At 35.9% G+C, this 13874-nt stretch overlaps 1 protein-coding gene across 5 annotated transcripts in view; it reads right to left on the reverse strand.

Annotated features, from left to right (window-relative positions):
* Positions 1-13874, reverse strand: part of LOC309627373 (recombining binding protein suppressor of hairless) — a 120115-nt gene that overhangs the window by 10301 nt on the left and 95940 nt on the right. For all 5 annotated transcript variants that reach the window (XM_082389266.1, XM_082389267.1, XM_082389268.1 and 2 more), the window contains 4 exons: positions 10445-10610; positions 6011-6185; positions 2254-2391; positions 1986-2098 (listed from right to left, as the gene is read on the reverse strand). In XM_082389266.1, the coding sequence (XP_082245392.1) occupies positions 1986-2098; positions 2254-2391; positions 6011-6185; positions 10445-10610 (592 nt within the window). The remainder of the gene's footprint in view (positions 1-1985; positions 2099-2253; positions 2392-6010; positions 6186-10444; positions 10611-13874) is intronic.

A 13874-nucleotide genomic window follows, 5' to 3' on the forward strand; every position in this document is an offset into this window, starting at 1 on the left:
CTTGAGGACGTGGGATAAATACTAACCAGTGTTTCTTGTTAGTTGGCTAGACCTACATAGACTGTGCCTGTTTTTAAAGTACCCTAAAAAACAGGATTTCTCACTAGGACATTCATCCCATTGAAACTTGGTCTTGGAGGGAGAGTGTTTTCCAAGCAAAGATCTCCAATAAGGCTAATATTCTAGGAAGCATAGCATGCAATGTTCAGATATTAAGACAGTGTCATCCTTCTTGAAAGCACATGAAAGCTGTAGAATGCCTCCTCTGAAAAACGTGCCTTTGTTGAAAACTGCACGTTAAGTGGAGGTAAAGGAGGGCAGGAAGTAGTGCAGACCATATAAAGCCTAGCTATGACTCTGAGGAATCTAACTCCTCAGTCACACAATCTCTAGAAAGAAGTATTTATCGGTACATTGTTAACGATGGTACTGCAACTTTTCCTAAGGCATTCTCTGGATCAGGTTTTTTATTGCAACATTTTTATAATCAGAGCCACATACTTTTGAATGTTGAAAATATTCCATTAAAAATGACGTTCAAGGGGCTTCCCTGGTGGCGCGGTGGTTGGGAATCCGCCTGCCAATGCAGGGGACACGGGTTCGATCCCTGCTCCAGAAAGATCCCACATGCTGTAAAGCAACTAAACCCGTGCACCACAACTACTGAGCCCGTGCTCTAGAGCCCGTGAGCCACAACTACTGAGCCCATGTGCCGCAACTACTGAAGCCCGCGCGCCTAGAGCCCGTGCTCCACAATGAGAGAAGCCACCACAATGAGAAGCCCGCTCACTGCAACAAAGAGCAGCCCCTGCTCACCGCAACTAGAGAAAGTCCGCGTGCAGCAGCGAAGACCCAACACAGCCAAAAATAAATAAATAAAATAAATTTATTAAAAAAAAAAAAAAAAGATGACCTTCAAGCAAGACAGACTGGTACTTTACATGAAATTAAGTGAAAACACTACTTTAAGATTTGAGTCTGTCTTCTAAGTGGCCCATATATAAGCTGTTGCTGATCAGAGGCATAGGCCTCTGAATAGTGATTCTGTAGCACAAGCATTTAATACCAAAGCAAATAAACATTATCCTTGGAATACAGTGACACATAATGAATGAAAAGAGAAGAACTTGAGTAAATGTTGATTCAGCTTGTTTTTTGGTGTGTCTTTCTTTCTAATTTATGCACCCTTCTTTCCCTACCTTTCCCCTTTTTATAATTTGCCTCAGGTTCAAGGTTTTGTAAATTTATATTACTATGTTTCACATATTTTGGCTTATGAAGTTGAAATGGGAAATGAAATCACCTTGCACAACCATGACACAGAAAAATATAACAAAACAAAAACAATAAAATGATGCATTTACTTAGTCATAGATCAACCCAGCTCCTGCTGAAATAGTCCCAGAAAATATCAGCCAATGAAATATTTCATCAAAGAGATACAAAGCATATTCAGGAAAGTAATACTAAAAGTTCTTCCATTCACTTAACCCCCTCCCCCAACCTGACCTTGAATCAAACTTACTCATAAACCCCCTCCATCTTTAATATAACTAAATTGTGTTCTGTTTCAGAAAAGGAGGGGAAAGATGACAAAGCGTATATGAGGGGCTTTTGCTTCATTCTGCTAAGAAAAGCAGTTCTTTGCAGTTTCAAAAAGCCCCAAACACTATGCCTCTCTACCAGAGTAAGAAATACCAATTTTATTTAATTTTTAAATCCATCTTCCTTTGGGAGAATAAAATAATAAAAATTATGCTTATATTTTTAAAGAAATTTAAAATTCTATGCTTTTGAAAACTTGGTCCTGTGTTGGGATGCAGCAGGTACCACAAAGAATGAATAATGTATCTACATTAGTTAAGAAAATGAATCTTAATGTAACTTTATAGTGCCCTCTATTGAACATATCCAGATATACAACCAAAAAGGGAAAAGGCCACCAACGTTTATTAGAAACAGTCATGAAGTCATTAAGGCCATACCAATCTTGGGAGTGCCATGCCAGTAACTGAACACACAAGTTTGACTGTTTGTCCATAATGGATGTATCCATCGCGGACTGTGAATTCTTCTCCTTCTGATTCATCGTCATCCACTGCAGTGCAATGGAAACAGATCAAATTATCATCTTTTAGAACTTATTAATCTGCTTATAAAAATGACAAAACTTAATATATCTGTATGTCTTATTAGTGAAAAGAATTTAACAATTTCACACGAAAAAAATCAAGTGCATATTTTTATACTCACAGAGATGAATATAAAATGCTCCCCACTGCTGAGAACTGGCATGGAAATTACCTCCTTCTACATGCAAGTATCTGGTACTAACTGTCTGGGATCGAAGTCGATTAAACAGAGCCACCTTTGTTCCTGAGGCAATGCATACTGCAAAGAAAACACAGCTCCTATTTATGTGAGTGGGGTTTGGGGGCGGGGCAACAGTGGAGAGCAAGAAGGGACCAGTACCCGGTGAGTCAGGACTATGCTTTACTATCATTTAATAATTAATGGATTCTGCTAACAATTTTTTTAACCCTCTAAGAAAATACAGATGATAACCCCCCAAAAATCAAGGTAACTCTATCAATAATGTCAAGCTAAAGATATATAATACGTCCATAAAAATCTTTTTTACATGAGAGTTACACAGTATGTTTAATGCGGTGCTGTTTTTTAAGAGGAAGTTACTTTTAAAATAATAAGTGTCCAACAGTAGGAAATTGATTAAATAAATTATAATATCATTCACCTATTTGAATACTGTGTATTTAAACACATTGGTAAGAAAATATCTCCCTGATATATCACTGAATGGAAAGCACACTCTTTATACTGTGGTTTCATTAGGTAAACATATACATTTTTATGTGACAGCATGTGTCTCCATGTGCTCACATCTAATTCTATGGAATACATTCATAGAGAGGGGTGTGGAAGGATGTTTACCAAAGCTGATGGCAACTGCCTCTGGACACTGTGATTTTAGAGATTTTGTTTCCTTCTAAATACCTTAAAGTACAGCATTGCATGAAATTTCTTGAAAACACAACCACACCTATGTAAGCAAGAAAATACTCTGAAAATGAAATATGTTCTCTGCCATCAAGTAACTTAGAGTCAGTAGAAATACAAAATTAAAGAGGTTAAATAAAATCCCGTAATTTGAATTGGAAACAGCCTAAATACATGACATTATACCTCCTGATGCAAGAACACTACATCGCTGTGAAGTAGGCTTGCCCTCCAGTAACAAACAACAAAAAAGAACCAAAGAACAACAACCTTAAATCTGATCAAGTTTCTAAATTTCCTGACAAAGACTCTCTCCTTGACCAAACTTTAGACAGGCTCCTCTGAGCCCTTTTTCCACCGGACTCTTCCTTGGGCTCTGGCATTGGCCTGCCTAGCCCAGTTATTGCCAAGAATCCTGCTAAACCATCCTCCCATCCATGATATCTGATCAAGTTCCTCCCCTCCACCTTTATATCTGATCATCTAGGCCTGTCTTTATAAAAATTCTGGTAAGCTAGTTTGTCAAGAATCCCCCTACCCTTGATGTCTCTCTCCTCTTAGTAACTTTTCATCCACTGACCCCCTCAACTCTGTTCCTTGGCTATAAATCCCCACTTCTCCTTGTAGTATTTGGAGTTGAGCTCAGTTCTTTACTGAAATCTCTTTTCCCTATTGCAACAGTAGTGAATAAAATCTGTTTCTAACCAACTTTAGTGTCCAGCTCTGTTCCTCTTTGACACTACAATTTACAGAAAATACATTAAACTACACCAAGGAAATACAATTAGCAAATTCCAGTATGTGGAAATCTCTCATGGTCAACGGACTCAGTCTCTTGAATAAATAAACTACAAGAAGAGAGAGAGAAAGAGAGAGATGAAGAGAAAATCCACAGATTAAAAAAAACTCAAGGACATGTCAACACAATATATAGAATAATATCTGGTGGATCTTATTTGAATTTTGATTCAACCAAAGGGCTAAAAAAACTCCCACATTTTAGATAATTTTAAATTTGAGCACTAGCTAGGTATTTAATGATACTAAGAAATTATTTCTTTTTATAGTTGTTTTATGTTTGTTTTTATGTGATCATGATATTGTAATTACATTAGAAAACAAGAGACCCTATCTTTCAGAGATACAGAGAAATATTTACAGATGATATAATGTCTTGGATTTGCATCAAACTAAAATGAGGGCAGAGGAAAGTGTGGGTGGGGTAGGGTTACAGGTGAAGATAAATCAAGACTGGCTTGAAGTTAAGATCACTGCTGCAAGTTAGAGGATGAACACAAGAGGTTTCATGTCATTATGCAACTGTCTACTTTAGTATGTTTGAAAATTTCCATAATATAAAGTAAATGATGATGATAATAATGACTGAGCAGACTAAAAACCATCCACTATATAAAATCCCATTAAGTTCATAATAAAACAAAACAAAAAAAAAAACAAGCAAATAAACCAAAATCCTAAAACCTCACTGGTCACCTTCAAAGAATACTATTGTTATTCTGCAAATTAGTAAGTAAGAACTTATCCTGGCTTTTCTACATAGACTATACTTAAAGCAAACAGCTAACAAATGCAAAAGTTAAGAATAAAAGAATTAGAAAAATCATCATTTTGCAGCCCTTAATGAAATACTAGATTTAAGCAGCCATCATGAAGGGCTACTAAAATCATTAGGTTAAAGGTTGTTGAGGAACTTTATAACTGGTGGATTAGACTAACAACAGCTCAAATTACTATAACCAATCTTAATATAACAAGAAGTGGGATAACCAGATATTACATGACTTCTGATCTGATAGAAATGAACATACATAGGATCAGCTAATTCTAAAATAAAAGTTTAACCAACAGTTTGTAGAAAATATGAGAGACAGAGGAACATGTAATCAGCCAGATCCAGAATATGGAAATTCCACAGGAAAAATGACCCAGTTTCAACAAATAACACAGAAGGAAAAACAGGCTGGTGGAAAGAGAAGAAACTATTACAGATTAAAATGTATGAACCTTGTTTGGATCCAAGTTTGAACAAGCCAACTGTTAAAAACAACAACAACGCTACAACTGTAAAAAGATATTTCTGAGACAATGTGATAAATCTGCACACGGATTGGCCATTAGATGGCATTAACGAACTACCATCAACTGTTGTTGGGTATAATGATGTTTAAAAGAAAATTAGCTGTTAGAGAGTCACTACTGCAGAAATGGTTGAAAGGATAGGATGTCTGAGATTTACATTAAAAAATTCCAGCAGTTGGAGGAGGAAGGGGTGGTGGTGATAGAAATGATAAAACAGAATTGGTAAAACCTGTTGAGGCCAGGTGGTCACCTTATACTACTTTCTCCCTTTTATGTAAGTTTGAAAGTTTTCATAATAAAAAGTTAAAATAAAGAAAACTGGGTACAGAGGTTGAAGTGTATAATTCAAACAGCATTTATCTGCTATAGCCTAAAAATGTGCTGATGAGGCAGCAGTCTCTGCCAGTGCAACTACGTTAAAATTTTTGTTCAGGTTCTCAGGACAGCCTTCCAAAGCCCATTTGATATAACAGTGTTTCTCAAAGGGGTGCTTTTGATATTCTAAGTGAATCAGTTCTTCGTGGAATGGGAACCTTCTTGGGCACTGCAGGACATTCAGACACCCTAATGCGAACATTACTCCCCCCAGTCACTGGGACAGCAAAAGGAAACTCCCATTTCTCCAAATGCCTCTGGGTGGCAGTGATGAACCAATTCTGTTTAAAAACCACTTCCCTACACCAGGTATTGCCCATTTTTAATTAAAGAAAAAGACAATAAAGCAGCAGTAATAACTGAATATGACTTTTTCAGATAAAGTGAAGACCACAAAAATATTTGCAAAAAATGAATTGGCTACTGAAAAGCAATTTCTAATTTAAAAAATAGTTGAATTTGTCTTATTTAGTTCGTGCTGGGAGTTGAGGACAAAAAAGAAAACAAGTATACATACAGTCAGCATTTTTCAATGACTGCTTCTTTTTGGAAGGTTTGGAGATGACTTTTATCCGCTTGCTGAGGAACACACCAATGTCATCACTATTGCCATAGAACATCTTCACAGAGAGCATGAAGTGCTTTCTCTTGTCTGAATCAGATATATACAATGTTTTGGCCGTGCAATAGTTCTGTGAAAGAAAAGGCAAGTTTTAATAGCACCAAAACCCTGTCAGCTGTACCTACAACTCAGTATGGCCAAGTCTAAGTTTGATCAGACTTAAAGGCAGTAATTCCAAAGAAGAGCTGATAAAACCAACTGTGAAAAGTACTGATCTCTGGAAACAAAGTACAAAGCCTTCCTTATCAAGTCTACGAAATACTAACACTGTGTTCTGTTTTCCCCTCTCAAAAAGGCTTTTAAAATATAGTCTTTTCTTGTTTTATACAGCTCTACATCTATTTCACAGAATTACCAATGTCATATCAGTAATTTTTTAAAATAAAATTTTACAGTTAAAAAATTCCATGACTGTCTTTCTGCAAATAAGATATAAAGAAGGCTATCAGAACTCAATTATGTAAAAGATTTTAGCACTGATTCTTCTCAAAATAGTACATACAATGTTTTTTCTTATATAGCCGAACACTAGAGCAACCACCCATGAGTCTGAGGAAAACAATATTTTTTGAAATAGCTAACTTTGCCCAATGGGATAATTCCTATTGCATCACCCAAAGAACTGAAATTAAAGGTACTAGAGAAAACAAACGCAGCAAAGTACTATGTCAGTTTACCAGAAATTAAATTCTGGTAACTGAAAGGATAGTATTAAGGAGTTATAGCACTTGTAAAACAACAAAGATACTCTGAAATGCTACTATTTCAATTATATATGACAATTCTAAAATCCTTCCTATTCCCCTGATCCCTGTGAATGAGGGAAGAGGCTAAATTATTGATCTCCTTTTCCAGACTGGGTAAATAATGCTCAAGTACGGCTTAAGTATTTAAAAATCTGAAATATATATATATATATTTTAAAAATCATTGCTCTACTTTAAAATTAGGCTAAACAAGTTTCTTGACTACCTCTGCTGTGCGTTCCTTTTAAAAAGTAGTGCAAATGCCACTCATTTAGAAAATAACTAATGGGCTCTAGGTTTTTAATCTTTAAAATATTACTCACAGCCAATTTTAGTACCAGAACAAAAATCATGCCATAGCAGAACAAAAATCATGCCATACTCTATTTCATTTCTCAACAGCAAAGTTATATAAGAAAATTTAGGCACCATCTTGAATATTTTACTCAATTAAGTTTTTATAAATTCAAAAGGGTGATAAAAGCTTTGAGAGGCTTTGTTCTGCACAAGGCAAAGTTAAGATAAAGCTCATAATAGTAATAAGAAAAATTAAAACAACAGCCTTTGCACTCACTCAGCTCCTTTCACTCAAGGATCTCTAAGTGCTCAGGGATGCTGAACCATGGCCCTGCCCTACTTTAAAAAGCTCTGAAAGTCAAATAAAGCCTGAACTATGGAATTATTCTACAACGTAAGACAAAGTCTAGGAAAATGGGTATTGATACACTAAAGCAGAGTACTCCCATGGAACAAAAATAAAATGTGTATCTAAATGAAAGCAATTAAATTCTAATGGCAAAACTTAAAAATGATGAGATCACTTAATTTGAGTGTTAACATTAGGGGATATGATCTATATCAGAAAAGAGAAAATACTGAAATCTAGCATAAATGATAAGGTAGACTGGCAAACAGGAAAGGAAAAAAGAGCAGAGAAAATTGGATCATAACACAGACACTCAAAGGGCTTTATTTTGTTTGGAAAAAGCAAACATATATATATATATATCTCCTTGGAAGGAAAGGAAATATACCCCTAATTACAAAAGTGAGTAGTCTGAATCCACAAAAAAATTCTAATAAAGCTATCTCAGATACAATTTATTATTTTTTAAAAGCTATAAAGCTACTGACCACAAACTACTCAAATTTCACAAGAAAAAAAAAAAAAAAGGACAAGTCACTGATTCAGAAAAAGTATTACGGCTTTAAGACACTAAGTAAATAAAAAGTGAAGTTACATTTGCTTCATCATACCAAAAGGCTAAATTAGCTAATAAAATTCAAAAATAGAAAATGGCATATAATAAATCTGTCTATAAACAATGAACAGTTTAACTTAAAAAACAACTTTCTGAATACAAGATCTTCAGGCAAGAAAAAAAATCTGCCCTGAAATAAAAAAGAAATACCAAATATAATGCTACAAAAGTTTATAGAAATATTTGAATTGTAGAATTTGAATTATATAAACAAAACAATACTAGCAACATAGGTGTAGGGGATGTAATTCTTTAAAATAAAAATACAAGTGTGCTCATTAGGGAAGTAATTCATGTTGCATAGCTTACCTAGCTCCAACTATGTAAAGACAAAAACTGAGGAAATGAATAGTTAACAAATTAAAAACATCAGATCCAAAATATTACCAACATATAGTCAAATGTCATGACCATAAAAATAAGGGCTGCATATATTAGAACTTTGTTGTAATGAAGATTAAAATAAGGACAAACACCCAATAATGCAAAATAAAATCCCTCCTTTTTCAATAATGACTAATTGTACCATTCAATGAACAGACTGTTGAAAGAAAATAATATTACCTTAAATGAATGGAGGTTAAGTGAGATAGGACCAAAGTGCCTCTTTCTGAAGCTCAGCATCTATCCCACTGCTTGGTCCATCTTTGCCTACCTGGACCCAAACTTACCTTGTTCCTGTACCTTGACGGTCCCAGCATATGATTATGTTGTTCTTTCTGCCTGGAATGACTTCTGCTGACTCTCAACCAGTCTTATTCTCTATAGATTTCTCTAATAGCATTTTTCATTATAACTAAATATTAACACATAATTTTGGCATACAGACACTGTACTACCCTGTAAGTAGGTGTTTTAAGCACTATTTAATGCTCAAGCTCTCAGGTATTCTCTTCTACAAATTTCTAGGATTTGGGGAAAGGATATAATGGCAGAAGTTGAAGAAAGATGTACTAAGCCATTATGCTGAGAAAAGCAAGTGGGGATGCTGTTTGTTATTACCTCCCTTAAAATTGCTGGAAGCTGGAAGTGTTAAAGCAAGCAATGAAGTTCAATTAACACAATTATATACAATGGTAGCTAGAACCCTTGGCTTATTGCTACCTATCTAATCTAATTATCATTCACAGTTCCAAATGTCTAGATGTACAGCTTGGAGACACATCACTAAGACTTTCTATATAACAGAAAAATAGATGAGACATGACTAAGGCCTATTTGTTCAACCCACTACTTAAATATATGTTTTACCTTGGCTCAAGGGTCATAATTCAGAAATATTTTACACTGCTCTATTTTAAGATGAAACAACCTTTATTGTAGTAAGTTTTATCCCAAACCTAATTTAAAATACATAGTTGACAAGCCTTAATGCTAAAAATATAAAGATACAAATGACATAAACATACGCAAATTTGAAGGAGGTTGATATTAAGGCTCCTTATTCTCAGTGCTCATTATCTGTAAAATGACTAAAATGGAATGAGAGTACAAACCCGCTAGCTCACCACCCTCAACCTTGCCCTCCAAACTCCCATCCTTAATGTCAGCTACAATACAGCAAACACTAAGACATTCAACAAAGACTTACTGAATGAGAAAACAGCTATTTATGCAGTACTTTAAAAGACATTCATGTGGTCACTGAAATCAGAAATAACCATTTTTCAAATTTTAATATCAAGAGAAAACAAAGTAATAGTTAATGCTAAGTCAGTGAAGAACTACTTTTGAAAACTAAAGGTACAGACCGAAATAACTGCTTTCTAAATCCATAAAATACAATTAGTAAAACTAACTCATAAATTTTATTCCCTAGTAAAGTAATCAAAGAAAATCCCTAAAAGTCTGAGTAAAGGTAATCATGGCTGTTCTTGTCTACACAGCATAGTTCCGTTCCACACTGAAGCTAAGTAAAACATTTATGATGTTTATAACCCATAATACTTTGTTCCTAGTATAAGACTAAGATTAAATGAGTAGAATAAAACATTATTGAACTACGTATTTTCATTGTTGTTTGACTATCATGCCCCTGTCAGACGGATGAGCAATTAGCCTCCTATACTGGCCCAACAGAAATCTGATTCACAGCCTGCTAAAATTGCTAGCAAGCTAAGGAAGCTTATTGTGTGCCACCTTTAGATGTCAACAGCTCAAGCTCCATGAATCATGACTAAACCACAGCTACTTGAGAAGTTTATTTCTGGTTCTGATTTATATATTCAAAAAAGTGCTACCAATTGCCATAAAAGGAAAAAAAAATCACCACTACAAAAACAAGTAAGAAAACTGCGTTCTGGTACCATGGTTCTCTTTACCTTTCCTTCCAAGTTCAGCTGCTGCATTTCTTGGTCACTATTTCCTATTCCAATAAATGCACATGGTTGAGACTCTTGTTCAGAACAACCATCACGTTCCATTTGTTCTTTTTTTTTCTTCCATCCACTGCCCATAAGATATACACAAGGAGGAGGGCAAAAAAACCTGAAACAATGAGGGGGAAAAAACACAATGCAATTACATTCAAGAAAGCATTTCCTTTTCTTAAACACATGAATACAAAATCATGTTGAACTGCACAAAGTTAGCCCCTAACGAAACATTTTGGTGAAGTCTTTTGTAATGCAAATAATCATATCCACAGCACAGAAATCAAGACTTCCACTTCCATTTGTTCAGATAAGGTTCATCTATATTGATGTTACGCATTCACTTAGCCCAGATACTTTTTAGAGCAGGGAACATCTCTTTTCACATAGCTCAGAGTTTTGAACTACAGCAGTTCAACAAATCCAAAGTACTCTAACATATACAAAACATGGTATACCACCACAGAATCTGAAGTTACTGATTAATGTCTACTCAAAATGATGTATCATTAATTAATGACATTCTTGGTATGGATATTACTCTTAACTTCATTTGGTAATTAACCTGGAAAACAGAATTAGAGCAATGCCCAAAGTAGAAAATTTCTAAATACTAATACAACTAAGTAAAAGAATTAAAAGCAAAATGGATCATTGGATTACTATATATCTTACATCCTGAACACCTGCTGTATGTGGATGACTGAAAGAACAATATACTGTATCCTTTCAACTCAGAGACAACCAAGAGATTTGTTTTGCTAGTTGCCAAAAACCCGCCCTCACAAATTCTTCCCACCTAGAATAATTTCCTTATAATCTTCTCTTAGTAATCACAAAATATCTATTTCAAAGCCTAGCTCAGGCCCCACATTTTACATAGTTCAGACCATCAATCCAGTCCTTATGTAGGGTGTAATTCCTTTGCTCAATTACACACACTGACTTACACATACTTTAAAACATTTATGACAGGACTTCCCTAGTGGCGCAGTGGTTAAGAATCCACCTGCCAATGCAGGGGACACGGGTTTGATCCCTGGTCCAGGAAGATCCCACGTGCCGTGGAACAATTAAGCCCGTGCGAAGCCCGTGCACCTAGAGCCCGTGCTCCACAACAAAGAGAAGCCATCTGCAATGAGAAGCCCTCGCACCGCAACGAAGAGTAACCCCCGCTCGCCGCAACTAGGGAAAGCCCGTGCGCAGCAACAAAGAACCAACGCAGCTAAAAATTTAAAAAATAAATAAATAAAGTTTAAAAAACATTTATGTCATGTCTCATCAAGGGGCCTGAAAACTCAAATACCTACTCAAATAGTAGCCAAGTAAATTCAAATAGCAGCCAGGTAAGTAATATAAATGGGTGGACCAGCTGTACAATAAATAAGTAGAAATATCCCTTAATTACCCAAAGAAGTAGGTTCCCTCCCTTCTTTCTTGAAGCATACAGCCCTCATGGTAATTCCCACTTTCTGTATAGTTATAAGCATAGAAATTTCTTTCTTAATCTTTTAAGCCCACTGTAAGAAAAAAAAAAAAGGGGGGGCTTAACTGCAAAGAGCATCAGCCAATGCTGTGTGACTCTGATGACAAGGAAACAATTGGGAAAAGCAAGCATGTGAGTATACACTCACCCACCCACTCACAGGGCTGAACTATGGGCGTGGAGGCCTAGTGCTGGCCACATCCTCCAACTTCCCAATAGCTGCCTGAAATCAAGTTTTACATGAAATTTCTAATTTTAAAATTTGGCAAATAATTTATGCTTTTTAGGCCAACAGTGTACAGACTTTAAAAAATAAAAAACTAAAGAACTGTACACAGGCATGTGTGTGTACGTACACACACACAGATACCATCATGCTGGATTTAGCTTTCAGGCCACCCTAAAGGTAGTAGATTGGGAGATTGGGGTTGACATATATACACTACTATGTATACTAACGAGAACCTACTGTGTAGCACAGGGAACTCTACTTAGTGACCTGTGGTTACCTAAATGGGAAGGAAATCTAAGAAAGAGTGGATATATGTATACGTATAACTGATTCACTTCACTGTACAGTAGAAACTAACAACACTGTAAAGCAACTATACTCCAAAGAAAATTAATAAAAAAATAAATTAAATAAAGGTAGTAGAGTAGTGTCTACTTGTTTGTTTCCCCCTCAGCACCTACTACAATATTGACTGAATTGAATCAAAATATATGGCACCTACTTTTTGCTCAACTCTACCAAAGACTACTTTAGAGGCAATCTACATACAATTTACAGGAAGTGAGCTAGGTTTATTTAATTTTCAATAATTCACAAAAATTTATTACACCCCTAGTCTGTACTAGACACTGGGAATATATTAGTAGTTAAAACAAACAAAAATTTTTGTCCTAATGGAACTCATAGTCTAATAAGAAAGACAATTTTAAAAGGCTAGATGACTAAAATAACATATATACTCTGTTAGCTGATGGTAAGTACTGAGGGAAAAAATAAAGCAGGGAAGGGGTACTTAAAAATGTGTAAGACCTGGGTGGCCAGAGAAAGCCTATTTAAGAAGATGACCTTAAGTCATGACCTAAAGCCATGGGTATCTAGGGTAAGAGCATTTCAGAAGAGGGAATAGCAAGTGCAAAGGCTCCAAAGTAGAAAGGACTATAATGGACAGTGGACAAACAACAGACCAGCGTGGCTGGAGCAGAGACGAGAACAACAGGAGATGAAGCCGGGGTAATGGGGAAGTAGACCTAGTAGGTCGAAGGGATCAGGCTGAGTTAGGAGGAAAATCTTCTGGGGTCTTCTCATATGTATCTAAACCAATAGAAAGGAATCAGAGCAGCTTTTGTTCCTGTATACTCTCTGTCACCATGGACAGAGAGGTCACAGCCGAGGCAGTGGGCTCAGTTCCAGGTCACTCCAAGTTTGGAGGGATGCCTGGATTAGCTGGGCTAGTTCAGGAGTTGGCTCAGTTCAAGTCTGCACCACGGATCTTTCTGGCCTCTAATGCTGGGAACCACCCAATACTTACCATGGCACAGATTCAAATATCTAGCTGGCACACTATCAGGAAGTTGAGAAGGCATCAATTTTGGAAGCTTGTCTACTATTAGTATTTTATTGACAGATGTTAAGCCTCCTTAGTAAGTTGGTATATCAGCTATAAAATTCGAAAAGCTATGTGTTTTACTATAGTGTACCAAATGTAGTGCTGGTTTTCTCAAGAGTACTGTGATAAAATGGCATGAAACCAACAGGGCATAAAAATCAGACAGGTTGACAAGAAACTCTTTACCACAAAACACTGACCTAGGTTCTATATTGAAAGTGCTTTCCAATCGTAATAAATTAAGAAAAATGAAGATTCTTCAACTGCCTCTGAA

The sequence above is a fragment of the Balaenoptera borealis genome (assembly GCF_965194805.1).
Source record: "Balaenoptera borealis genome assembly, chromosome: 4".
Classification (NCBI taxonomy): domain Eukaryota; kingdom Metazoa; phylum Chordata; class Mammalia; order Artiodactyla; family Balaenopteridae; genus Balaenoptera; species Balaenoptera borealis.